Genomic DNA, 27831 nt, shown 5'->3' with positions numbered 1-27831 from the left:
TCAGCAAAGTCTTTGTGACCTGTATCTAGTCTGCTCATTTTTAAATGCGTGTTCTGCACTCCCCAATGAATGGCCATGTATCAGGAGCTGGCCCTTTTCTGGAAACAGGCCAGCATTCAGTCTCCACGGAGGCACCATAAACACGCTGGTGGAGCCCTGTACTGTCGTCAAAGTCAAGCTGGCGGGTGGGGTTGACCCGCACGCCCCGCCCCGCCTCTCCCTCGCGCTCCGGACGGGCGACGCTAGCTCGAGACCCGGGACTCCGCCCGCCTCCCCGCGGGTATTTGAGGTCCGGGGCGGCTCCGGCGTCTCTGCCCGCCGTTCTGCTCGCTCGCTCCCCGCTCTGGAGTACGTGTCTGGCTTGGGAGCCGCTCGGACGCGCTGGCTTCGGTTTGTCGCTCCCAAGTTCGGAAAGCCGGGGGCGCAAGGGGGGAGGGGGGCAGGGTGGGGGTCGCGCGGGGCCGGGAACGCGCGTGGGTCGACGCCGCGCGGGGACGCGGGAGCCCCGAGAATGGGGCGTGGCCGCGCGGGGCTGTGACCCCAGCAGTCCCAGCGGGGCGGGGGCCCAGGCGAGCGTCCGGCTTGGGTTCCCTTCCGGAGCCTCGCAGCGGCAGAGAACGGCGACGCGGCCGGGTGAGTCGTGCGTGGCCGCGAGCCCGGCCGGTGACGCCGCGGACCCGGGGACCCCCGGCGCACAGGCCCAGCGCCCACGGAAGAGGCGGCCGGCGCGGGATGGGGGCGGCGCAGAGCCTCCCGGGCCACAGGTGACCCCAGTCGGCCCCGTGGCCTCGGTGACCCCTCGCCCGCTCCGCGACCCGGACCCGGAGGACGCGTGCTCAGTCTGGGGGCGCCGGGTGTTGGGAGCCGGGCGGGAGGCGGAGAGAGGCCGAGGGGTCGGCGCCAAACGCGGCCATCCGGGCCGCTGCGTATGTTCACTGGACTGGCCGTGCTGGGCCAATCCGCAGCGCTTTCCAGGTCGCCCAGACCTGTGGAGACAATCGTGTGGACCCGCCCGGATCTCCTTACCGCTCTGTGTTTTAATTAAACTCCCTACAGGCAAACTATTACAAGCTTTGATGTCTTCAAGGCAAAGAGGAAACTTTAACTACAAATTGGCATTTAAGTTATTTTCTTCCTTTTTTTCTTTTTTTTGTCCTAAATATTGACTTTGGAAAACTGAGGTACAGAAAATTAATAATTAATGTTCACATGCTGTCATTAATGTGCCCTCACATGCGAGGGGGCACCTGAGTCCATTTTTTGGGCACTTTTGCTTTCTGGGATGCTCTCGTGCCTAATGACAGCCCTGCAGCTGCCTGCATCCTTTCTGGTGGGGGTCAGGCCTGATGCGATGAGATCTGATGTGTTCAGTGACCTTCTAGTTAAGGTCCTGGGCCGGCCTTGTATTGCTGGGGCTTTTATGTGCGCTGGGATTAACACCAGTGACTGCTGTTATCAGCATAGACGGCGTTTGTTCTCATTTCAGGACCGTATCTGAGTAATTGCATCCATTGTGATGTGCTACCAAAGAGAAAAGTACTTTGGTCATACTCGACTATGTAAACTAAGTATTTTAAGTTAAGACCAATTCCAGTGCATTTTATTACAATTGAGCATGAAACAGTTAACACAGACCAGTAACAGTAGAGTGAAATTAGAATGAATAGAACCAACATTCTTTTCTATATATGTAATAATAAGGGCACCCAAGCAGATGTTGTACGGTCCCAGGGAAGACTACACACCTTACATTTCCAGGCTTACTGCACTTGGGATTAGGCCAAGGCATCCAAAGAACGAAAATATTTTTTTTTTTTTTTTTTGCCAGGCTGGAGTGCAGTGGTGCAATTTCGGCTGACTGCAACCTCCGCCTCCCGGGCTCCATACCTGGCTAATTTTTGTATTTTTAGTAGCGATGGGGTTTCACCATGCTGGCCAGGCTGGTCTCAAACTCCTGACCTTGTGATCTGCCTGCCTCGGCCTCCCAAAGTGCTGGGATTACAGATGTGAGCCACTGCGCCTGGCCTGAAAATAATGTTTAACTCCCATTTATATGTTAGGCTGCTCAGATATATTAAACACACACACACACACACACAGACACATACACACTGCACAAGGAAACAGAGGGACAAAGTAGGAAGTCCAAGTTTCCATTAAACCAGTCTTTAAATGGTTAAATTTAGTAGGAAATAAAGGCATCCTTAATAGAAGTTGAAAAGCACAATTCAATAGTAACACCTAAAAAAAATATTAAGACTGGATCAGTTGAATACAATCAATTGTGAACATTGCTCAGTTACTGGTGATGCTACAGGAAAAAAAAAGTGATGCCAGGATAGATTTGTTAGGCTTGTTTAAAAAATACATAAAATTGTTCATTAATAAGACTTTAATATCCAGTTTTTATGTCTGTGATTAAATATTTTTTATTTTTACATGGTATAGTTTTTAAATTTTGAAATGTAATGAATTTTGCATAAATATTTGTCTATGTACATATATACGTGTGTATTCATATATATATATGAAGGACACTTAGCTATCTTATTTACTGAAGCTAAAGAAGTAGGTCCTTAAGCCATTGACAGGTCTTGAGTTTGCAATGTGACTGTGAAACAGGCATCCTTGTTACTCACACGTTTGCTGAAAGGATAAGAGAAAGCCCTCAATAGAAAAATCTCACTAGATTGTTTATAATTTGTTGATATTTGGAGTATCTTGAGTGGTAAGCTTTAAATGTGGATTTGTTTTTCTTTCCTTTTAGGATTTGGATCTCTCCAATCTTTTTTATGATTAATTGTTCAGTGTTTATGCATTATTGCAAAGTGATAATGAAAATGCTCAAACTCAGGGTCCTGCAGGCACTGTGGGGGAGGCAGTGGGGACATGAGGGGATTACAGATCCAGTAGAAGCCCCCCGACCCCCATCTGCTTCCACCCCATCTCCTTCCAAAACACCACCGGCAGCCACACTGAAGAGTTCTCCCATTTGCTGGTTCCCGGACAAAAAAGCTACTGATCCCTTGAGCACACTGCAGTGAAACTCCCAGCTGACATGTCCTGTCCATGTAAACAGAACTTACTCCATGTAAACAGAACTTCCAGCACTGTTCTGTGTTTTCCTCTTAACTATGTACTGACATCCAAGGGTTGTTAGGAATGTTTGGAAAGTCTAGGTACAAAAGAGAGACTTAAGTAAAATAAAGCAAACACCAGCCACCATAACAAAAGGACCCCAGAGATAGGTAGCGCAGGGAACGGAAGACTCAAAAAACTATAATTGTGGTATCCAAAGAATTAGTATAGAAGGCAAAATGGAATAAAATGATGAAAAGTGTAAATGAGGGAATAAGGTCAGAAGAGAACATTCATTTATATGATTTTTTTTTTAACCGTTTAAACCTATATTTTAGGTTCAGGATACATATGCAGGTTTGTTACATAGGTAAACTCATGTCACGGGTTTGTTGTGCAGGTTATTTCATCCCCCAGGTACTAAGCCTAGTGCCCAATAGTTATTTTTTCTGTCCCTCTCCCTCCTCCCACCCTTCACCCTCCGCCCTCTGATAGGACCCAGTGTTTGTTGCTCCCCTCTTTGTGTCCACGTTCTCATCATTTAGCTTCCACTCATAAGTGAGAACATGCGGTATTTGGTTTTCTGTTCCCTGTGTGTGTTTGCTAAGGATAATGGCCTCCAGCCCCATCCATGTTTCTGCAAAACACATGATCTCATTCTTTTTTATGGTTGCATAGTATTCCACGGTGTATATGTACCACAATTTCTTTATCCCATCTGCCATGCATAGGCATTTAGGTTGATTCCATGTCTTTGCTTTTGTGAATAGTGCTGCAGTGAACATTCGCATGCGTGTATCTTTATGGTAGAATGATTTCTATTCCTCTCTCCTCTGGTTGTATACTCAGTAATGGGATTGCTGGGTTGAAGGTAGTTCTGTTTTTAGCTCTTTGAGTTATCGCCACACTGCTTTCCCCAATGGTTGAACTATTTTACACTCCCACCAGCAGTGCATAAGTGTTCCCTTTTCTCCACAACCTTGCCAGTATCTCTTATTTTTTGACTTTTTAATAATAGCCCTTCTGACTGGCGTGAGATGGTATCTTATTGTGGTTTTGATTTGTATTTCTCTAATGATCAGTGATACTGAGCCTTTTTTCTTATGCCTGTTGGCTGCATGAATGTCTTCTTTTGAAAAGTGTTCACGTCCTTTGCCTTCTTTTTAATGGAGTTGTTTTCTTCTTGTAAATTTAAGTTCCTTATAGATGCTGGATATTTGACCTTTGTCAGATGCATAGTTTGTGAATATTTTCTCCCATTCTGTAGATTGGCTGTTTACTCTGTTGATAGTTTCTTTTGCTGTGCAGGAGTGCTTAAGTTTAATTAGATCCTATTTGTCAATTTTTGCTTTTGTTGTGATTGCATTTGGCATCTTTGTCATGAAATCTTTGCCTGTTCCTATGTCCAGAATGGTATTGCCTAGATTGTCTTCCAGGGTTTTTATAGTTTTGGCTTTTACATTTAAGCCTTTAATCCATCGAGTTGATTTTTTATATAGTGTATGTAAGGAAGGGGTCCAGTTTCAGTCTTCCAGAGCAGAACTTTCTAACTTGTGTGTGGGTGTTGTGCCCTGGGCAGGTTAACAGATCCCTCCAACTCAGAGTCTGGGTGGCTGTGGAGCTCTGCACTGGTCACCTTTGGGGTGAGTAGCCTGGCCCCAAAGTGACATACAAATGTCATTTTCTGTGTGTCACAGCCTGGAGAAAGGTGGGAAGTCCCAGATGAGATCAATCTAAGAGCTTTGTACTTGACAGAAAAAGAGAACAGAGAGCCAGTCTGGAGGAAATCAGCAAGTGCCTTACATTTTTTTCCCAAGCTAGGCTTGGTGGCTCATGCCTATAATCCCAGCACTTTGGGAAGCCAAGGTGGAAAGATAGCTTGAAGCCAGGAGTTTGGGACCAGCCTCAGCCACCGAGCGAGACCCTGTCTCTACAAAAAGTAAAAAATTAACTGGGCATGGTGGTGTGCACCTATAATATCTAGTCTTTGGACTAGAAAAATCTAAAATGGTTTGGTAAGACTTTGCTGTTGCTTTAAAGCAATGGTCCCCAACCTTTTTGGCACCAGGGACCAGACTGGTTTCATGGAAGACAATTTTTCCACTGATGAAGTTGGGGGTATGGTTTCAAGATAAAACTGTTCCACCTCAGATCATCAGGCATTTGATTATCATAAGCAGCATGCAACCTAGATCACTCACATGCACATTTCACAGTAGGTTCACACTCCTATGAGACTCTAACGCTGCCACTGACCTAACAGGAGGTGGAGCTCAGGCGGTAATGTTTGTTCACCTGCTGCTCACCTCCTGCTGTGTGGCCCAGTTCCTAACAGACCACAGACGGATCTGTTGGGGACTCCTGCATATAAAGCAAGTGTGTTTGGAGGGAAAGTAATTTAAAGAGATTCCCACCAGCCAATTAGAACAAGAAGAAAAAAATCAGCAAATTGAAATATATTGTTTGTAAAAAGCCTAAGCTTATTAATAAGTTCAGATGAGGCAAACAAGATGAACTTTAAAAAGGCACAAAAGAATTTAGTAATGTTTGCACTGTGTCTAGAATTGCTATGTAAAAAGTTGTTATTATAGCTTCCTGGGCTAACAAACAGTAGTTGTGAAAACCAACTTAAAGGCCTAAACATTCAACAAAAAGACCAAGTTATACCATACAACACTGGTCTATGCAACTCAAAGGAAAACTCCGTATTTCATTTTAAGGAAGGACATCAGGCTACAAGACACTGAAATTTGGTGTTTGGTTGAGGCCTTATAAAATCACAGTGAAGGCAGGATTGGAGCTCAAAGCTGTCCTAACTAGTCAGATATGCTTGGCATCAAAGAGTGCATGCCCTGTGCTGAGAAACTGCTTTGATGTACAAAGACCATGAACCAGGGAGCCCCCACCCTGTTTTTACACAAAGGGAGGATCCCTTAGGATTTAACCCCATAAGATTAATTTTCCCCATAGGAAACTATTAAAATAAGCATTAGTGTTACCTTAGGAAAGGAATAGGAAAATATAACAAAGATAAAGTAATTACATCTGTGATATTCATGAATACCTTTTGCTAGACATAAGTACAGGTATAGAAATAAGTTTTGTAATCATTGTACTGTTTTAAAGTCTTAGGAGAGGCTACCTTCCTAGATTTGTATGTCTTATTAGAGTTGCAGAAGTTCAAGACTATTAAGGTTTGTGCAGTAAGTTTGCATAAAGCATTAAAAAATTAGACATATTAAAATATCATCAACGCTTAAGAAAAAATAACTTCTTTGCCCTGTAAGTGATGTGCTGTTTAAGAAAAAAAATTAGTCTGACCAGCCTGCCAAACTATAAAAATCGGCCATGTATTATGGTAGGAAAACTTGTCCCCATCTATGAACATTTCTCTTTGGCATTAAAGTCGCCCATGCTCAACAGCATGGTGACAGACGGAAGGAGTAAAATGTAGCTGGTAGATTATTCCTTGTGTTAAAGCATATGAAAAAATTAAAGTTTGACTGACCTGTAGAACATTTGGGAAGAATTTGAAAATATTTAGTACATAGAAAAGTAAGGAAAGGGGGAAAAGTAAGGAAACAGGGAGAAGGCACTATTAATGTAAGGCAAATCAACATTACATGAAAAAGGAAATGGGTTCCTATTGTGTCCAGAATTGGTGGGTTCTATGGTCTAACTTCAAGAATGAAGCCATGCTTCCTCACGATTAGTGTGGCAGCTCTTAAGGTAGCACATACCGAGTTTGTTCCTTCTGATATTTGGATGTGTTCAGGGTTTCTTTCTTCTGGTGGGTTCATGCTCTTGCTGGCTCCAGAATTGAAGCTGCAGACCTTCACAATGAGTGTTACAGTTCTGAAGGCAACATATTTGAAGTTGTCTATTCCTCCCCACGGGCTTGGGGGTCTCACTGGCTTCAAGACTGAAGCTGCTGCACCTTCATGGTAATGTTACAGCTCATAAAAGCAGCGTGGACCCAAGTAAACAGTAGCAACGCTTACCGCAAAGAGTGAAAAAAGAAGGCCTTCATAAGGGTGGAAGCGCACCAGAGTGGGTTGCTACTGCTGGCTGGGGCAGCCTGCTTTTATTCTCTCATCTGGCCCCACCCACATCCTGCTGATTGGTAGAGCCGAGTGGTCTGTTTTTACAGGGCGCTGATTGGTGCGTTTACAATCCCTGAGCTAGACATAAAGGTTCTCCAGGTCCCCACCAGATTAGTTAGATACAGAGTATGGACACAAAGGTTCTCCAAGTCCCCACCAGAGTAGCTGGATACAGAGTGTGGATTGGTGCATCCACAAACCCTGAGCTAGACACAGGGTGCTGATTGGTGTGTTTACAAACCTTGAGCTAGATACAGAGTGCCGATTGGTGTATTTACAATCCCGGAGCTAGACATAAAGGTTCTCCAAGGCCCCACCAGAGTAGTTAGATACAGAGTGTCAATTGGTGCATTCACAAACCCTGAGCTAGACACAGGGTGCTGACTGATGTGTTTACAAACCTTGAGCTAGATACAGAGTGCCGATTGGTGTATTTACAATCCCTGAGCTAGACATAAAGGTTCTCCACCTCCCCACCAGACTCAGGAGCCCAGCTGGCTTCACCCAGTGGATCCCGCACTGGGGTTGCAGGTGGCGTTTCCTGCTAGTCCCACGCGCCATGGGCCCTCACTCCTCAGCCCTTGGGTGGTCGCTGGGACTGGGCGCCCTGGAGCAGGGGGCGGCGCTCATCAGGGAGGCTCGGGCGTACAGGAGCCCACGGAGCGGGTGGGAGGCTCAGGCATGGCGGGCTGCCAGTCCCGAGCCCTGCCCCGCGGGAAGGCAGCTAAGGTCTGGTGAGAAATCTACCGCAGCGCCGGTGGGCTGGCACTGCTGGGGGACCCAGTACACCCTCCGCAGCTGCTGGCCTGGGTGCTAAGCCCCTCATTGCCCGGGGCCGGCAGGGCCGGCCGGCTGCTCCGAGTGCGGGGCCAGCCAAGCCCACGCCCACCCGGAACTCCAGCTGGCCCGCAAGCGCCACCTGCAGCCCCGGTTCCCGCTCACGCCTCTCCCTCCACACCTCCCTGCAAGCTGAGGGAGTCGGCTCTGGTCTTGGCCAGCCCAGAAAGGGGCTCCCACAGTGCAGCGGTGGGCTGAAGGGCTCCTCAAGTGCCGCCAAAGTGGGAGCCCAGGCAGAGGAGGCGACGAGAGCGAGCGAGGGCTGTGAGGACTGCCAGTATGCTGTCACTTCTCACCATCCCACCACCTGGCTTAACATCGAATGCTATTTAGTGATAATAAAGCAAATCTGTGGATCGGGACCGGGCCCTCGGCCTCTAGATTAGGAAAGCAATAGATAATGTCTAGAATTTGGCCGGGTGCCTGTAGTTCCAGCACTTTAGGAGGTTGACGCTAAAGGATTGCTTGAGGCCAGGATTTCGAGGCTGCAGTGGGCCGTGATCATGCAACTGCACTCCAGCCTGGGTGACAGTGTGAGACCCCTACCCTAATAAAAATAAATAAATACATACATAAAATAAAACGTGATAAAGTTATTAGGTCAAAAATAGTAGTATACACATGTTATGTAGAAATATGGTGGTAAATACCAGAAGAAAGAGCAAAGGGTTTGGAAGTGATTGCTTCTGGGGAGTTGGGAGGGCTGAGAAGGAGCTTGTTGTCTTTTATAACATTTCTTTTAACACCACCTGATTTTTAAACTGAATGTATATATAGTAATTTCATAAAAAGAAGAGTTAACCAACCCCCTCCATAAATTATATGCTATAGAAAATGTGAAAGTCCAGAAAAATACAAAAAACATAAAAATTACCGTTACTCAGAAACATTTGGTGTATAGTATTTCCCTCTATTCTGTCTGTAAATTGTGCCTACACTTACCTTTTTTCCTAATTTACATGGATAAGTTTAAATTGTATGTATAGTTTTATATCTTTTTTAATGTAATCTTGTGTATTCCCATGTCATTACTGTGATTTTTATTATTATTAGCCCTATTTATATCCCATAATGTTGTACATAATGTTTTATTATGTACAAAACCTGTGAGTTTTACCTTCAGTGAAATTCCTAGAAGTGGAATTTTTAATTCAGATAGTATGAATGTTTTCATGACATTTTCTTTTCTTCCTTCATTTTATTGTATTTTACTTTTATTTTTTACATAATTCTAAATCATACTCAGGAAATACTGGTGTACCAATTTACACTATTGTTACTGATCGTGGGTTTTTAGATTCTCATGCAGTGGAAATTGACATGAGGCAGAGAAAGTGTCCCAGACAAGGCTTTATAATGGGCTTATGCTGGAGCAGGAGGGCAGCGGCACAGGGGCAGGAGTTCCCAGGCTGGCCCTCGGGACAGGTGTTGCTGGTGTTTTAGAGTGACATGAATAGTCATGAGGTGTGTCAGCAGCATTACACACGCTAGTGGCAGGCACCGTGAAACATCATGTTAGCACAGATGTGTCGTGATCAGGGCATGGCAGATGAGCCCCTGAGGAGAGGATTTTAGTAACAGAACAAGGCAAGAGGTCAGGATCGTCGTTCTGGTCCTGTGTGCATGTGGGCATCAGGGTTAAACTCTCTTGGGTAAGATTTGGGGTGGAACGTGGTTTATCTCGTTTCCCTCCCTGGTTTGCATGGTCTGGCGGGCAGGTGTGATGGCGTGGGGGATGTATGGAAAATACGGGAGTGGGTACGGGCCAAGCTCTGTCCCTGCTGCCTCCATATTACTTGCATGGCGTGAGAAGGATTGCCTGTCTTTGTCAGTATTAGCATGAATTATTTTTGTATTTGCAAGGTTCATGGTTTGAAAAGGCATCTTTAATTTACTCTCCACCATTGCTTTTTGGGAAGGCTGTGCACCATTGTGTTAAGAGAGTGAACTGCAGAGCCATGCAGTCCTGGCTTCCAGCCCTCATTCTGCCGTTGTTGCCATGGGTCCTCTGGAGACATGGTACTTAAAGAGCTAAGGCCGTTTCTTTGCTTGTAAAACATAGGTGTTCTCAGCAGCTATCTCAGAGGGTAAGGGTCTTTCAGTGTGGACCTAGCACATAGTATATATCAAAAAAGTGATATTTTTTTCTGAAGTTGAAACTTTTAAATATAATTATTAGCTATTGTCTTTCTTTTTGGGGGGTAAATTTGTTAATGTCCTTTGCACGTGTTTCTACTGGGGTCTGTTTTTCCTATTTTTTTAGTAGCCCGGTTACTCCATCATTTTTCAGTTTTAAGAGTATTTTACTGATTCTGGCTGCTTTTTGGGTAGACCATCAAATTGTTTGCTAACTATGCTCATTTTGTCTCATTTCTGACAATCTGCTTTCTCATTATGTTTCATGAGTTGTATTTGCCTTTGCCAGAACTATCTGAACAAAGTTACACAAGGTTGGGACGACAGATATTTTTATCTTGTTCCGGTTTGGGGAATTAAGGGACTAATGTCCTATCATCAACTGTGCTGGTGGCTGCTGAAGTAGGTAATTCTTACCTTGTTAAGGAAGCGTGGGAAGTACCACTTGCTGTTTGAGGTAAGGGTGTTTATCACGAGTAGGATATTCAGTTATTGAATGATTAACATTGTTTCTGCTAAGAAAACTAAATCTCTAGGACATCCTTGATTTATTGTTTCTTTGTTGCTCAGCAATTTTTATGTAAGGCATAGATAGAATTTTACCTTTCACGGCTGTCAGCAGTGTTTTCAACTAAGAAATGGAATATCATCACTGACCTCATTGTGGGCTTTGAAAATTGAGCTACATGTTTGCTCTTCTTTCTGCATTTGGTATTAACAATTATTGAATGTTAGAGATGGAAGGGAACCCAGATTATCTGGTATATGCTTTTCCTCATACAGAGAGGGAACTGGTATCAGGAGTCCCGTGATTTGCCCAGGATACCAGAGCCAGGACTAGAGACCCTGCCTCCCTCCTGACTCGTGCCATCTCCTCCGAATATCCTGCTTTGGTTTCTCCAGTTCAGTGTTTCAAATTAAATCCCCGACACAGTGAAACTCATGTGCACCGACTTCTCCTCTGAATATCCTGCTTTGGTTTCTCCAGTTCAGTGTTTCAAATTAAATCCCCTGACACAGTGAAACCCATGTGCACCGACTTCTCCTCTGCCCCAGATGGTGTAACCTGGGCTGGCCGGACAGGTGCCTCCCCAGTGGGCGTATCTTCAGACAAGGGTGGCTTTGCCTTGTTGAAGTTAGTGATATAAAGGTCAGTGCCTGAAACAGATTCTCAGGGATGTTACCGGAGACGGAGTGTTTTATTATTAGCCTTTCTTAGGTGGACATTTCCATTTGAATTAAAAGTCCTTTAGGCTGGGCGTGGTGCGTGGCTGTAATCTCAGCACCTTGGGAGGCTGAGGCAGGAAGATCACTTGAGGCCAGGCGTTCGAGAGCAGCCTGCTCAAGGCGGCAAGAACCTTGTCTCTACAAAAAAATAGCGTAAGAGTCCTTCAGCATTTGAGGGGAAAATGTGTGCTGATGGTAGAATAGTCTAGGATGGGGTTGGGGGAGCATGTGGGACCTTCCCCTGGCCAGCTGACCTGGTACTTACCTCTGTCTTTTTTTTTTGGTTCATGGAGGAGCCGTCTCACCTGGCAGCCTCTCCACGTGGGCTGAGCCCTCTTGGGGACAAAGACAGAAGTCCATGTCCCCAGGCCAGGGAAGACCCCACGTGTCAAGGTGTCTGCTGGCTTTGAGTCCTGAGATGCGGACTTCACAGGCTATGCTTCTTGCTTTGGGCACCTCTTCCTTTCTTATTCTTAACCTAGAAGTTTCCCTGTTTTACCAATTGTTTCTCTTCAAGTTGATAAGCGGGCAGTTCTTGTGATCTAGAATCCAAAGAACCAAAAATAGGCCCAATTTTGTTTCAGTTCCGTGTAATGGCTACTTTTGTTTATACTGATGTTCCCAGGGCTCTGCGGAATCCTGGTTTTATTTATGTATCATCAAAGACTCCCTTATATTCAGAAGAATTTTAGTAATATGTACTTTCTATTATCCTTTTATTAGAAATTAGTAATCTTAAAATATGTTTGGAAAGTCTTGGCAAGCCAGGAGTGCCCAGTGCCCCAAGTATTCTCTGTAGTGAATAAAGAAGAGTTTGAAAACAAAATATTTAAACAAGCCCAGCAAACAAGCTTTATCAGGTGTATTAGTTATTGTCTTGGTTTCCCGTGGCTGCTGTAACAAATGACCACGGATTCGTGGCTAAACAGCACGTGTTTATTCTCTCGGAGTTCTGAGGTTGGAGGTTGGCAATGGGTTTCACGGGGCCAGGCTCCTCCAGAGGATCCTCCTCGCCTTTCCAGCTACTGCAGCTGCAGTCCTTGCGTTCCTTGGCTTGAGGCCCCTTCATCTTCAAGGCCAGTGGAGTGGCATTTTGCTTTATTCTTTGCATTGCTTTTTCCCGTGAGATCTCCCCCTGCCTCCCTCTTAGAAGGATACCTGTGATTACATTTAGGGTCAACTGGAACAATCCAGGATAGTCTCCTATCTCAAGAGCCTGAATTTAATTGTGTTGCACATTCCCTTTTGCCATGTAAGGGGGCATTCACAGGTCCCAGGGATTAGGACCCAGGTATCTTTGGGGCACTCGTTCAGCCAACCCCAGCTACGAATGTAAAGGCATGCACAGTGGAGAACTGGTTAGTTCAGCATCTCCTCACAGAGCCTTCAGTAGGCACCTCCTTCCCTCTCCCATCTGCTCCAGGAAATGTCTGCTCCAGCTTCTCCCCTTCCTTGTTCTGTGGGTTCCCACTCACTGCTCAAGTGAGTCACTGGAACTGTCTTAGAATGCTGGCATTCTCCGACTCGGACATATTCATTTGGTAAACATCTGAGAACTGTGTCAGAGCAGGCAGGCCCCGCATCCCTGCATTCCTGCATCCCCTCCTTCCCAGCCTGACTGCCTGTGGGGCCCTTACCTGCCCCTGTCCTCTCACCTGATTCTGCAGATTATTCTTCTTGAGCAGTAGCTCAGACAGGGCATCCGCCCTGCGTTTCAAGCCCGGCTACTTCTTAGCTTCACTTCCGTCAACTTCACCTTCCCTGTAGTGCAGTGGGGCATTGATGGTAGGTCTCTCTAAGGGCTTGTTGGACTTTAACATGTTGTGATTCTGTGATTCTGACTTGCCTGAAGATACCCCAGCTCCCCCGCCCGACTATCCAGCTGCATTCCTGCTGTGGACCCTGCTGGGGCTGCCACACCCACTGCACGGCAGGGCTAGAGAGATGTGCAGCCTGACCCTACCCCTGAGCCTGTCTCTGAAGGTGGAGATGGGCATGCACCCACAGCCCACGAGGCAAGGTGGTGTCCTGAGTGTGCTGTGAGTTCAGGCGCAGGAAGGCCTGGCTTGTGGCAGCAGGATGTCCCCAAGCGTGGTCCAAGATTGGGGCTTTGCCACCTGCAGGGATTTCCTAGAAAGAGATCCAAGGGCCAGGAGGCATTTGAAAGGCTTTCACGCATCTTTGTATGTGGCTTGATTGATCCTCTTTTAAGGCTCTTGGTACCCTGAAATGGGGTTCTCTCTCTCAGTATAAAAACATTTGGCCATCTTTTCTTGTGTAACTGTCAACGAATGTATCATTTTGAATATTTTTCAAATTAAAACAGTACATTTAAGCCCACAAAACACACCAAAGAATACGAACATAGAAGCAAAAGCCAATGCCCCTTCTGTAATTCCGCCCCAAGGAAGAGACTCCAGGAAAGGGTGCCTCCTCCCGCGCTTTCTCCATGTGCGGGCAGGTGTGCAGGGAGGAGTCCTCACAAAACAGGGCGGCGTTTCACATAGAACTCTTTCGTTTTCCACACTTAACATTAGAAACACACAAAATAATGTGGAGAGTCCTAAAAAGAAACACCTAGAGTTCTGTGTGTGTTTCTGCTTGCCGACTGAACCACAGCATCGGCGGTGACTGTCAGTAAGGCGCATGAGATGCAGTCGCGTGGAAGCTGTGCTTATGTGATACTGATTTTAAATCTTGTTCCAGGTCTGCCATCATGGATGTTCTCGCAGAAGCAAATGGCACCTTTGCCTTAAACCTTTTGAAAACGCTGGGTAAAGACAACTCGAAGAATGTGTTTTTCTCACCCATGAGCATGTCCTGTGCCCTGGCCATGGTCTACATGGGGGCAAAGGGAAACACCGCTGCACAGATGGCCCAGGTACAGCTTCAGGGCAGCCATGGGTGCTATTAACTGTCAAGTGAGCTGGTCCTCCACATTCCAAATCCCAAAGGGATTGCTCGAGACGGATGACTGTGCAGTATTGCAGGCTGTGGGGGGCGAGTTTACAGGGAAGGGCATGCCACCCATGCTGGAGCACCCTGGGGACAACACCCTGACTGACCCCCTGGGGTGGAGAGGGGGCGCCCGATTCAGAGGAATGAATGATTTCATCATCACATTCTTAGCTTGTTCGTGAGTTTGTAGATGGTTGTAAAGTCACAAGGTTCAGCTTGAGTCCTGTGATGATCTTTGGGTACTGTCATCTGCTTTTTGGTTGTTAGGAGCCTTTATTTTCTCATTTACGCGTAAAGCCTTCTTAGAATGGCATTTGTCAGCTAAACATGTTTTCAGTAGTGTTCTGGTTATTTGTTGTTGTGTAACCAGCTCTCCCAGCTTAGCAGCTTTCCTGGTTGTTGAATCTGGGTGGACTGAGTGGTGCTTCTGCACCACTTGGCACTGGGTGAGTCCCTTGTGGGCTGCGTCAGCGGGGGCTCAACAGGGCGCTGGGCGTCTTCTCCGTGGCCTTCTCCGCTGGGGCCTTCCACACGCTTCCTTCAGCAGGGTTGCCTGGGCTCCTGTAGGCCAGGCGGCTGGGTTCTGAGAGGAAGTGCTCACAGAAGACAGGCTTGAAACAAGTACCTATCAAGCCTCCGCGTGTGTCCTGCTTGCCAAGGCCCCACTGCTAAAGGTAGGCGCATCTCCGCGCCTGAGAGGGGTTGAGCGAGGGTGTGCACACCAGAGACGTGGCTGGTCGGGGCCACCCGTGACTGCTTTGGTCTGCCATCTGGACCTGGTGGTTCCCTGGGAGCCTGAGATCCAGGTGTAGGCAGGGTTGGTTTCTCCTGCAGCCTTTCTCCTCAGCTTGTAGACACAGTTTTCTCCCTGTGTCCTCACATGGTCATCTCTCTGTGTGTGTCTGTGTCCTCGTCTCCTCTTTTTATAAGGACATGAGTCCTATTGGATTAAAGCCCAACCTAATGGCCTTATGTTACCTTAATCACCCCTGTAAAGGCCCTCTCTGCAAATGCAGTTCCATCCTGAGACACTGGAGTTGGGACTTCAGTGTGTAAATTTGGGGGGACACATGCAGCCCATCACAGTAGGCGTGGGAGGCATGCCGTCACTGAACAGTGACAACTCCCAAGCCCAGCCGGGCATGTATTGTTCACCTCTCAGTCCTGGGTGCAGAGCGTTCCTTGATGAGCCTCCACTGCAGCTTCCCAGAATTGTCCCTTGTCCGCTGCTGCCCTGGCTGTGCTCTGCCCTCTGTGTCCTGGTGTCGCTCTTGGCAGCTCCTTTCCTGTTCTGTAAGAAATGGCCTGTGCTTGCTGCGCTCCCAGCCTACCTCCCACCTGTAGAACGTGGGCACCCAGAGGCCTCCCTGCACTTTGAGCCGTCTCTCTCTTTTAGTCCAAGCTGTTACAAGTGCTTGAAAACCACTGTGGAATTTCTATCCACTTAAAATTCTGCTTCCCTGGACAAAAGCACCCCCACCACCATCCTGAGTGCGCTTTGTTGGGTTGGGAGTCAGGGTGCCGTGGGAGAGCCTGCCAGATGGTCTGTAAGATGCTGTCTGAATCTTCTAAGGTTTAACAAAGTGGATTTGGACCTCACCCTTGAGGTCAGTGTCTGGGATTTGATCTTTGCCCTGAGGCCATCTCTTTTAGAATCTTTTGCCAGCTGGAGAGGCTGGGAAGAAGAAACATTTTTATTCTCCACCCAGTACATCCTAGATTGGAAATAGTTCCTTTAAATTCTGCTTGAAAATGGAACAGTTCCTTCATCTTTCTCTTCCCATGTGTCACCCTAGGCAGCAAAAAGAAGCCAGCTTCCACCTGGACCCCTTAGCCAGATGCAGGAGTTCCCCGAGGGAGGCACTCCATCCTCCCTGTCACTGAGGGTGACCTTCTTTCCACTTCTTCAGCTGGGACACACACAGCCCCCTTTCTCCAGCCCCAGGAGTCATTTCATCCTGTCCGTCCAGCCTCTGCCAGCTGCCTGGGTCCAAGGCCAGGGCCACATGTTTTAGGTTTTGGTCATGGCAGAATTCCACTTCTGGATGGCTGCATGTGTCAGCTGTTGCCACAAAACAAACCATCCCAAACTTAGTGGCTGGAAATAACAATGATTGATTATTTCTCAGATTCCGTGGCCTGAGCAGGCAGGACTGCTCCCAGGAAGCAGTGCAGGTCACTCATGCAGCTGTTTCAGTGGACACCTGGCCTGGAAGGTTCAAGAAGGCCTCTCTTACACCTGAAACCTCGATTTTTTTTTTTTTTTTGAGACAGAGTTTTGCTCTTGTTGCCCAGGCTGGAGCACAATGGCGCGATCTCGGCTCACTGCAACCTCCGCCTCCCGGGTTCAAGTGATTCTCCTGCCTCAGCCTCCCGAGTATCTGGGATTACAGGCATGCACCACCATGCCAGGCTAATTTTGTATTTTCAGTAGAGATGGGGTTTCTCCACGTTGGTCAGGCTGGTCTCAAATTCCCGACCTCAGGTGATCCGCCCGCCTCGGCCTCCCAAAGTGCTGGGATTGCAGGTATGAGCCACCACGCCTGGCTGGAGGCCTCAGTTCTTCAAGCAACTCTCTCCACAGGTGATGGCACCTTCTCCAGGGCTTTCCATGTGGCCTTCGGCAGGATAGCCTGGACTTCCTTTTATCATCGTGGCCAGGGTACAAGACAGTGAACATGGCAGCTGTCAGGCCTTTTAAAAAGGGCCTAGGCCTGGAACAGCATCACTTCTACTGAATTCTACCTACTGTATCATTAGTCAGAGCCAGTGACACGGGCATTCCAGACCCACGGGCAGAAGGGAGTCTGCCCCTTCTGATGTCAGGGGCGGCCTGTGTTTGTATAGACAGGAGGTCTGGTTGGCACCCTTGTTTGCCACCAGACTCCAAGTACTGAGCATCAGGAGCCTGGGTTTGTGGAGGGCATTGCAGCTCATGCCAGCACAGACAGGGTACAGGGAGGGGCTTTCAAGACCCTTCTGGCCTTTAATTGGATGGATCTTTTTTTTTTTTTTGAGACGGAGTCTCACTCTGTCACCAGGCTGGAGTGCAGTGGCACGATCTCAGCTCACTGCAACCTCTGCCTCCCGGGTTCAAGCGATTCTCTTTCCTCAGCTTCCCGAGTAGCTGGGTTACAGGTACGCACCACCAGGCCCAGCTCATTTTTGTGTATTCAGTAGAGATGGGGTTTCGCCATGTTGGCCAGGCTGGTCGCGAACTCCTGACCTCAGGTGATCCTCCCGCCTTGGCCTCCCAAAGTGCTGGGATTATAGGCGTGAGCTGCTGCGCCCAGCCTCGGATAGATCTTTTAAGCAGTAGTAAGGGTCTGGATGGTTGTTAGGCTGAGTTTGGGGTTGCTCCATTTCCTGAAGTCAGAGCACACAGGAATGATGTGTTTTCATTCTGTTTTTGATTTCAGGTACTTTCTTTCAATAAAAGTGGCGGTGGTGGAGACATCCACCAGGGCTTCCAGTCTCTTCTCACCGAAGTGAACAAGACTGGCACACAGTATTTGCTTAGGACGGCCAACAGGCTCTTTGGGGAAAAGTCTTGTGATTTCCTCTCAGTAAGTCATACTTGCTCTTATTCACTAAAGAAATAAAGGTGGCCAGGTAGTGGGGGCTGGGGTCTAGCAGGAAGCGTGTGGCTCTAAATGCCATTATGCCATACATAGGCTTTTGTAATTTCTTTTCACCTGCCAATATGTTTTAAATTCTCTGCATTTCAATAAGGTGGATCTACTTCACGCTTTTGAAGTGTCTTGTCAGCATCTTGTCAGGCAGCTCCTTGATTCATGGCTGCTCCCTTAAAGGATCCAGCAGTTGGTGAAGTTCGTTTGATTTTCAGAGACTGATTCAACTTAGTTTTTTTTTTTTTTTTTGGAGACAGAATCTTGCTCTGTTGCCCAGGCCAGAGTGTGGTGGCCTGATCTCGGCTTACTGCAACCTCCGCCTTCTAGGTTCAAGTGATTCTCCTGCCTCAGCCTCCCGAGTAACTGGGATTACAGGTGCATGCCACCATACATGGCTAATTTTTGTATTTTTAGTAGAGACAGGCTTTCGCCATGTTGGCCAGGCTGGTCTCAAACTCCTGAGCTCAATGATCCACCGGCCTCGGCCTCCCAAAGTGCTGGGATTACAAGTGTAAGCCACAGTACCTGACCTTGACTTAGTTTTTAAGCTAGGATTAAATATAGCTAAAGCTAGGAAGTTGTAGTTTAGGTTAAGTCCTCATATTTATTTGTAAATTATGTATGTCAATCATAAAATTATAGATTTTCTGATTTGGTGCAATGAAGAAGTAGGCCGTTGGTGTTCATCATTTTTGTAGCCAGGCAGTTATGTCACTCTGTCTATCCTAGTCTTTTAGAGATTCCTGCCAAAAATTCTACCAAGCAGAGATGGAGGAGCTTGACTTTATCAGCGCCGTAGAGAAGTCCAGAAAACACATAAACACCTGGGTAGCTGAAAAGACAGAAGGTGAAAATGTATTGTTATTCTACTTTTGTAATAACCTCTTAATCCATTTTATTGTCAGTTCCTTCACAAGAGTGTCAATTGTAAACAGGAATGATTTTTTTTTTCCTCTGAATAACTGCAAACTTTAAAAATCTGCTTCTGAAATCAGTTGCCATTATTTGACATTTTGGAAATGCTCAATGTGTTCTGTTCTCTCTGGTTTCTCCCTGTTTCCTTGGTGTACCCGTGATGCCTTTCAGTGTTTGGTGTACCTCTTCTGAATCAATCCACATTTTAATTTTGAGGAGGGGGTTAATGTGTTAATGTTAATATAGTTTTTCCTTTCACAAGTAACATAAAAAATTCACAGTATGGATCACAAGCTGCCTCCCTCTTGAGTAGTACAGTCCACAGTTTTCATGCATTGCTGTGGGACACTGGGTCATACCCTGGTCTATCTATGGTTCTTAATTTAAACTCTTTTTTTTTTTTTTTTTTTGAGACAATGTCTCCCTCTGTCACCTAGGCTGGAATGCAGTGACACAATCACAACTTACTGCAGCCTCAATTTTCTTTTTTTTTCTTTGAGATGGAGTTTTGCTCTTATTGCCCAGGCTGGAGTGCAATGGTGCAATCTTGGCTCATTGCAACCTCTGCCTCCCAGGTTCAAGTGATTCTCCTGCCTCAGCCTCTCAAGTAGTTGGGATCACAGGCATACGCCACCATGCCCGGCTAATTTTTGTATTTTTTAGTAGAGACGGGGTTTCACCATGTTGGCCAGGATGATCTCAATCTCTTGACCTCGTGATCCACCTGCCTTGGCCTCCCAAAGTGCTGGGATTACAGCCTCAATTCTTGGGCTCAAGTGGTCCTCCTGCTTCAGTCTCCCAAGTAATTGGGACTACAGGTAGCACCACCATGCCCAGCTAATTTTAATACAATTTTTTTTAAGAGACAAGGCCTCACTATGTTGTCCAGGCTGGTCTCAAACTCTTGGCCTCAAGTGATCCTCACACCTCAGCCTCCCAAAGTGCTGGAATTATAGGTGTGAGCCACTGTGTCTGGCCTAACTGTTCTTTAAGCTTGTAAAGAACATCTTTTGACTGCCCACCTTTTTGATAATCCTTTAAGTTCCTGTCTTTAAGTCATAGGCACCCATGATTGCTTCTTATCTCATGTGTTAGGAACTCATCCTGCATAATTAACACGTATTTGTTCACTTTGTGTGTTTTATTCAAATGATGATGTTTTTCGTACCAGAAGATTTTGTTGCTTTGCTTTAAGGACACGTATCCCTTTATATTTGGGGGACAGTGGAACTCTCTATCCGTGCACTTGACTGCTGAAGGAGAAGGCCCCAGCCGATTCCTGATGTGTCGGGGGTCAGCAGCCGCCCCTATCTAACGCGGTCTTTAATTCTTCCGCTCAGGTAAAATTGCGGAGTTGCTCTCTCCAGGCTCAGTGGATCCATTGACAAGGCTGGTTCTGGTGAATGCTGTCTATTTCAGAGGAAACTGGGATGAACAGTTTGACAAGGAGAACACCGAGGAGAGGCTGTTTAAAGTCAGCAAGGCGAGTAAGCTGCCGTGACAGGAGCAGCGCCTGTGTTCACACGAGCGTCTCGGGCTCGGAGACCCGCCTCCCGCGTCTGCAGCCGTGGGGCCTTTCTGTCCCTGCCCCTCCTGCTTGCCATCCATTGGGTGGCCTCGTGTCCCTGGGCGCCTGGCATCCGCCCTGCCACCTACAGGGCAAGTCTGAAGCTGCAGCCCTCAGGCTCGATCAAGGTCTTAAAGCTCAGACTCCAGATATGGTGTGCCATCTTCTAGCGGACATTTCCTCCTTTTCTCTAGCTTCTTCCCATCAGGACCTACACACTCCTTCCTTTCTGGCGGCGTCCCGGGAAGCCCCGCTACCGCGCCTCCTGCTGGCCTCCGTGCCACACTGCAGGAGCGGAACAACTCACCCTGCTGAATTGAGGCTGAGCAGGGAGGACTATCTGACAAGTGCCAGACACGTAGCTGGTGCTTAGTAAATGCTGAACCAATGAGTGATATTCAGTCCTCTCTTGATAGTAAGGATAAGTACAGATTTTTGTTTTAAAACAACCAAACCAAACATGTAGATAGATACTGAGATTAACCACCTCCAGCTTGGAAGATGTCATTTGCTGATGGCCCTTTATCTTCCTCTCACTGAATCTTCTTTATTGTCTCTTGTTTTGTTTTTCTTTAACTATAGAGATTTTTGAACATAGACAAAGTAAACAGATTAGATTAATTACAGTGTATTCTTGATCATTGACCATAGTTAGATCTTCCAGGCTAACTTGAACTTGAGCCTTCAGTTTTTCAAGAAATTTATTGTCATTGTCTATTCTCCTCACAATTCAGAAAATTATTTTCTTTGAAGCTTTATTCTGAAATGAACTGTCCTATTTTCCCCTGGCAAAATAATTTCTCTCTTTAAAATTTAATGATTAACAAGATGTACAAGGGCTTTGACTACAGATAACAGAAACCCCAGTTCACCATGGTTTATCTCCTAGGAGCTCATCTCCCCTGCCAGGAGGTCTGGAGGCAGGTGAGACCTGGGCTGGTCTGGCACTGGGGCGATGATCCCAGGGAGCCGGCTCCGCCATTGCCAGCACGTGGTCTTCTTCCTCATGGCCACAAGATGGCTGAGCTGGCTTCAGCAGTCCCGGAGGCAGAGAGGGGGAGGAACAAGGGGAGGGGAGGAGAGCCTAAACCTTCCCCTTAGTGGGTCTGCCTTTCAGAAAGGGAAAGCTTCTTTCTATATGGTGTAGGCCAGAACTATAGGTCTTGTGGGTTTGGGGAGATGTGGAATCCTGTCATGCTTTCTGAACTCTGCAGTGAAGAAGGGTGAAGGAAGGGGCTGCAGTATTGAGTGTACCAGCCTGAGGGCAGGGGTGTACCTCCAAGGGCACAGATTTTGAGTTGATACAGATTCTTATTTTAATTTCATTTCCTTCTATATAAACTGGAACTTGTCTATATAATTGTGTATTTAGTGAATCATTCAGTCACTAAGGTTAGATATTTTTATATTGCAAGATTGGAGGCTTTGGACCCTGAAGGGGTGCAGGGAGGAATTACTGAAGGCAGGGGTCAGCAAACTTCAGCCTACAGCAAAGCCAGCCCACCACCTAATTTTTTTTAAAGGTTTATTGAAACACAGCCATGCTTATTTTTTATTTTTTATTTTTATTTTTCCAAGACAGAGTTTCTCTCTTGTTGCCCAGGCTGGAGTGCAGTGGTGCCATCTTGGATCACTGCAGCCTCCGCCTCCCGGGTTCAGGTGATTGTCCTGCCGTGGCCTCTTGAGTAGCTGGGATTACAGGTGTGTGCCACCACGCCCGGCTAATTTTTGCATTTTTAGTAGAGACTGGGTTTCACCATGTTGGTCAGTTTGGTCTCGAACTCCTGACCTCAGGTGATCCACCTGCCCAGGCCTCCCAGAGTGCTGGGATTACAGGCGTGAGCCACCACGCCTGGCCCATGCTTATTTACTTACTTATTTCATCCTGTAACAACAGTTGAGTCATTGTGACGGAGATGGTATATGTAGCCACAAACCAGAAAATAGTTCCTGTCTGGTCAGTTATGGAAGAAACATGCCTACTGCTGGCCAAGGAAATGAGTGGGGCAGCTGAGGCCCAGGAGACTGCTCTAGCCAAAGGCTAAGGGCCAGCCCAGGCGAGCCTCTACCACATGAAAGCAGAAAGCTGCCGCCACAGTGTGTTTTGTTTATTCCATTTAACACAGAAGAATGTGCTACACCAGAGACTGGGGACCATACGGCATCTTTGACTGTGCCTATTGCAGGGTATTTACTCAACTCACAGGAGCAGCTCGGAGTCAGGAACTGAGGGGGATTGTTGGATGGGGTATGGTTCCTGGCCTCCAGTCTTTCTCATTGGCTGGCTGGGGTTGGTGACCAGTGCAGTTTTTTCTGGTGAGATACGTAAATGTTGCCTGGCCTTTTCAGCATCCCAGCTCATTAATTTGTTTATGCATTTATCATTTATTCAGCAGAGATTGACTGAGTGCCTTCTTTTTTTTTTTTTTGAGATGGAGTCTCGGTCTGTCTCCCAGGCTGGAGTGCAGTGGCGCAATCTCAGCTCACTGCAACCTCTGCCTCCCGGGTTCAAGTGATTCTCCTACCTCAGCCTCCCGAGTAGCTGGAATTACAGGAGCGCACCACCATGCCCAGCTGATTTTTGTATTTTTAGTAGAGGTGGGGTTTCACCATGTTGACCAGGCTGGTCTCGATCTCCTGACCTCAGGTGATCCGTCTGCCTCGGCCTCCCAAAATGGTGGGATTACAGGCATGAGCCACCATGCCTAACCTGACTGAGTGTCTTCTATGTATCAGGCATGGTGCTAGGTATTTTTCAGCCATGCACAAAACAAGCAAAGCATGCTTGCTCTGGTGAAGCTTATGTTTTCTTGGGGGAGAGGCAGCAAGCATAAGTAAGAAAATAGGAGCATATTAGACAGTGGTAAATGGTACAGAGACATACCAAGGGAGGGGATAGGAAGCTGTGTTTGGGGTGGGCGTGTAATGTCAGGTAAGATCTATCAAGGACAGCTTCTCTGCCAAGGTGGTTTTTGAACAAAGACCATAAAGAGGCAGAAGTTCACTCTCCAGGTTCTGGAGGACAAGCTTACTGCGTAGAGATGAGATGAACTGGGTTTGCTGGCAGTGCAGTGAGGAGGCCTCCGTGACTGTAGCAGATAAGCAAAGGGAGAGGGAACTGGGGACAAGCTCTTATCACAATTCCAGGCTTTTTAGGGACTTTCAGCTCCTGCTCCGAGTAAATGGGGAGCCAGGGAAGGGTGTCCAGCCAAAGAACAATGTGATCTGCCTTAGGTTCTACCGGGCCCCTCTGGCCACTGTGCCGGGAACAATCACAATCATATTATCACAATATTCCAGGGCTAGGCTGGTAGCAGCAGAGGCAGAAGGAACAGGTCAGATTTTGGTTATATTTTCGAGGTAGAGCCAATATAATTTGCCAGTGAGTCAGACACAGGGTGTGAGAGAAAGACAGGAGTCAGGGGCACTCCAGGGCTTTTGACCACTGGACAGTGGCACTGCCCTCAGCTGATATGGGCAGAGTTACAGTAGACAGAGCCGACTTGGAGGATCTATGGAGTGCCGCATTACAGGTGGCACTGGGAGTTTCTTTTATGTCCAAACATAGGTGTCAGGTGGGCAGTAAAATGTAGGAGTCCCAAGGACAGGGCGGAGTCCCAAGGACAGGGCAGAGGCCCAGGCTGGAGGTAAATTTGGTATGATATTGTGTTTAAAGTCATGAGACTGAATGCGATCAATGAGAGGAAAGACACGTTGGGTTTGGGCCCTGGGCACCCCAGTTTCTGGAGGTTGAGGTAATGAAGATGGCAGAGCAGGCGCTGCCGGGTGTTCTGGAAGCTGGGGAGAAACCGAGCTGCGTTTCTCCCTGCAGAGAGTGGACAGCTCCAACAAATTTGTCCCATGTGTCAGTGGGGTCTTGTTTCAACTTGATGTTTATCTGTTTTCTTTGTAGAATGAGGAGAAACCTGTGCAAATGATGTTTAAGCAATCTACTTTTAAGAAGACCTATATAGGAGAAATATTTACCCAAATCTTGGTGCTTCCATATGTTGGCAAGGAACTGAATATGATCATCATGCTTCCGGACGAGACCACCGACTTGAGAACGGTAACAGCTAAGCTGTGTGCGAGGCGTGCTCGCGAGGAGCCACTCGGGGGTGGCTGCTGTGGCTGCTGTCCCCACTTCGCAGTCAGCCGTTTAACACTGGACCGCTGCTGACCATAGCCACGCTGCCACTGGTGTCTGGCATCCACAGCATAGCACAGGGCCCTGCTGGGCAGCAGCACCCTAGGTCTTAAAGTCTTCAACTGTCTCCCTCTAGGTGGAGAAAGAACTCACTTATGAGAAATTCGTAGAATGGACGAGGCTGGACATGATGGATGAAGAGGAGGTGGAAGTGTCCCTCCCGCGGTTTAAACTAGAGGAAAGCTACGACATGGAGAGTGTCCTGCGCAACCTGGGCATGACTGATGCCTTCGAGCTGGGCAAGGCAGACTTCTCTGGAATGTCCCAGACAGACCTGTCTCTGTCCAAGGTCGTGCACAAGTCCTTTGTGGAGGTCAACGAGGAAGGCACGGAGGCTGCAGCCGCCACAGCTGCCATCATGATGATGCGGTGCGCCAGATTCGTCCCCCGCTTCTGCGCCGACCACCCCTTCCTTTTCTTCATCCAGCACAGCAAGACCAACGGGATTCTCTTCTGCGGCCGCTTTTCCTCTCCGTGAGGACAGGGCAGTCTTGGTGTGCAGCCCCTCTCCTCTCTGTCCCCTGACACTCCACAGTGTGCCTGCAACCCAAGTGGCCTTATCCGTGCAGTGGTGGCAGTTCAGAAATAAAGGGCCCATTTGTGGGATGCCGCATTCACTCCGTGTGTTTGTGTGTCTGCATGGGAGATGTTTCCTAGGATCTGAAATTGCTGCTCTGGGTCTGGGTTATGTTAGTAGGGGCGGCAGTGACCACTTAGCTCACCCTTGCTTGGGGGAGGTGTTGCCCACCCCCCACAGCCATGGGGCCCCCACGACTTCACTGTGGTCAGACAGCTACCCTTGAGGTCGGTGGTGTGACTCTTCCTGGGCACAAGAAGATAAATGGTGCTTCTCTGTCTCCTCTACTCAGTAGTGGAGTCTCATCCCACTTCTAGGGAGAGAATGGGGTGAAATGGGGTGCTACAGGGAGGTGCGGGGAGCTCAATTCTAAAACTACCGCAAGCTCTCCGGAAGACTGCACGGAGGTGGGGGGAGCAGGTGAACCAGATGAGGGTGACAGCAGTCCCCTGCCCTGTGGGTGTTTCTGCTTCCCTGAGGACTGGTGGATCACATGCCTGTTCACACACACACTGCCCACTTCCAAAAATGTCAAATGATGGTAGTGTTCCCTTTATAGTAACGGAGTTTACGGCGACTTCACGAGTCAGCACCAGGTGCCTTTCTGTTTCACTGAAGTATTGCAGACAGAAAAGACAGCTAAGGTTTCTGGGGCCATTTGTGTTACTTGCTGGGAATGTGATCCCTGCACCCAGCCATCCAGGAGCAGAAGGACGGGTCAGGCTCAAATGGAGCCACACTGTTCCAGGGAGGCAGGAAGGACTTCTTTTGCAGGCAGTGGGAACCTGGCCTCTCCTCCTTTACCTGGTGCAACTGTGCTCTCATGTGCTCTCACTCTTCCTGGTTCTCTTTCCCCTTAGTGTCCAGGCTGGGGTGACAGATGAGACTCAGGAGCAGCAGGAGATATGGCAAGGATGAGTGGGAGAGCAGGGGAAAGAAGGGCCAGGTAGTGCTGGTTTTGTCCCTCACACTCCCTGCTCCCTGCTCTGCACAGCATTCTTGTTTGTTTGTTTGTTTGTTTGTTTTTGAGATGGAGTCTCACTCTGTCACCCAGGCTGGAGTGCAGTGGCACGATCTCGGCTCACTGCAAGCTCCACCTCCCGGGTTCAAGCCATTCTCCTGCCTCAGCCTCCCGAGTAGAGTAGCTGGGACTACAGGCATGCACCACCATGCCGGGATAATTTTTGCATTTTTAGTAGAGACAAGGTTTCCCAATGTTGGCCAGGCTGGTCTCAAATTCCTGACCTCAGGTGATCCGACCTGCCTTGGCCTCCCAAAGTGCTGGGATTACAGGTGTGAGCCACTGCGTCCGGCCTCAGCTAATCTTTTGTATTTTTAGTAGAGACAGGGTTTCGCTACGTTGGCCAGGCTGGTCTTGAACTCCTGACCTCGTGATCCACCCACCTTGGCCTCCCAAAGTGCTGGGATTATAAGCGTGAGCCACCATGCCCGGCCCATTCCTGGTTTGTTGTTGTTGTTGCTGTTGTTGTTGTTTTGAGACAGAGTCTTGCTCTGTTGCCCAGGCTGGAGTGCAGTGGCGTGATCTCGGCTCACTGCAAGCTCCGCCTCCCAGGTTCACACCATTCTCCTGCCTCAGCCTCCCCAGTAGCTGGGAATACAGGCACCCGCCACCATGCTTGGCTAATTTTTTGTATTTTTAGTAGAGTCGGGGTTTCACCATGTTAGCCAGGATGGTCTCAATCTCATGACCTCGTGATCCACCCGCCTCGGCCTCCCAAAGTACTGGGATTACAGGCGTGAGCCACCGTGCCCGGCCCATTCCTGGTATTTTTTAAAGAATGGGGACAAGGAGACTTGGAACAAGGGCTCTGAGGATAGGGCAGGATCCATTTATGTGATGCTTCCAGCATCACGGAGAGGGCTTCTGCACTGCAGCTGGCAGCTGCTGCCCTGTGTCCAGTTCTTGGACAGAGGCACGGGGTCCACATCCTTGCTTAGGGTCTGCTTAGGGGCAGGGATGGGGGCAGGGAGTGGGGTAAGTGGAATAGTCTCTAACCATCCAGGTATCATGGTATCATTCCCTTTCCCCAGGATAAGGATGGTATCACTAGTGAGTTAAGATGAACATTCAGGGTCCTATGTGTTACTGACCTCTGACAGGGGAAGAGAACAACCAACCCCACACATCCCGCTCTGGAAGGCTCCCTGGTCCCCGCTGAGTTACCGCCCCTTAGCTGTCTGTGACATCACCTTTGAAGGGTTATCTGTCACTCTTAATTTGATTACAATACAGTAAAAGGCACAACCATCTGAGTAATGCCTCTACATCTTTTAGGAAATGGCACAAGAAGACATTGGGGGGATTTTTGTTTAATTTTTAAATTTTCCATTGTGAACATGTATTCTTGTGTAATCAGAAAAATATTTTATTTATTTATTTATTTAGAGACAGAGTCTCGATTCATCATGTGGGCTGGAGTGCCGTGATTCAATCTTGGCTCACTGCAACCTCTGCCTCCTGGGTTCAAGCGATTCTCATGCCTCAGCCTCCCGAGTAGCTGGGGTTACAGGCATGCACCACCACGCCCGGCTAATTTTTGTATTTTTTTTAGTAGCGATGGGGTTTTGCCCTG

General features: G+C 47.8%; 1 protein-coding gene across 4 annotated transcripts; it reads left to right on the top strand.

Moving 5' to 3' along the window:
• Positions 1-11: 11 nt before the first annotated feature.
• SERPINB6 (serpin family B member 6) lies at positions 12-25277 on the top strand. 4 transcript variants are annotated; one of them, XM_054491613.2, is made up of 7 exons: positions 12-348; positions 14088-14262; positions 17759-17905; positions 18701-18818; positions 20227-20369; positions 24367-24522; positions 24737-25277. In XM_054491613.2, the coding sequence occupies exons 2-7, from the start codon at positions 14098-14100 to the stop codon at positions 25136-25138; spliced, it is 1131 nt and encodes a 376-aa protein (XP_054347588.1). In that variant the 5' UTR covers positions 12-348; positions 14088-14097; the 3' UTR covers positions 25139-25277. The 4 variants fall into 4 exon arrangements, with proteins under 4 accessions (XP_054347588.1, XP_054347590.1, XP_054347589.1 ...); XM_054491615.2 differs by having other exon boundaries at positions 12-390; XM_054491614.2 differs by having other exon boundaries at positions 314-764.
• The last annotated feature ends 2554 nt before the right edge of the window (positions 25278-27831 follow it).

This window comes from Pongo pygmaeus, chromosome 5, assembly GCF_028885625.2.
Source record: "Pongo pygmaeus isolate AG05252 chromosome 5, NHGRI_mPonPyg2-v2.0_pri, whole genome shotgun sequence".
Taxonomy (NCBI): Eukaryota; Metazoa; Chordata; class Mammalia; order Primates; family Hominidae; genus Pongo; species Pongo pygmaeus.
This window is presented reverse-complemented; position numbering and strand designations above follow the sequence as displayed.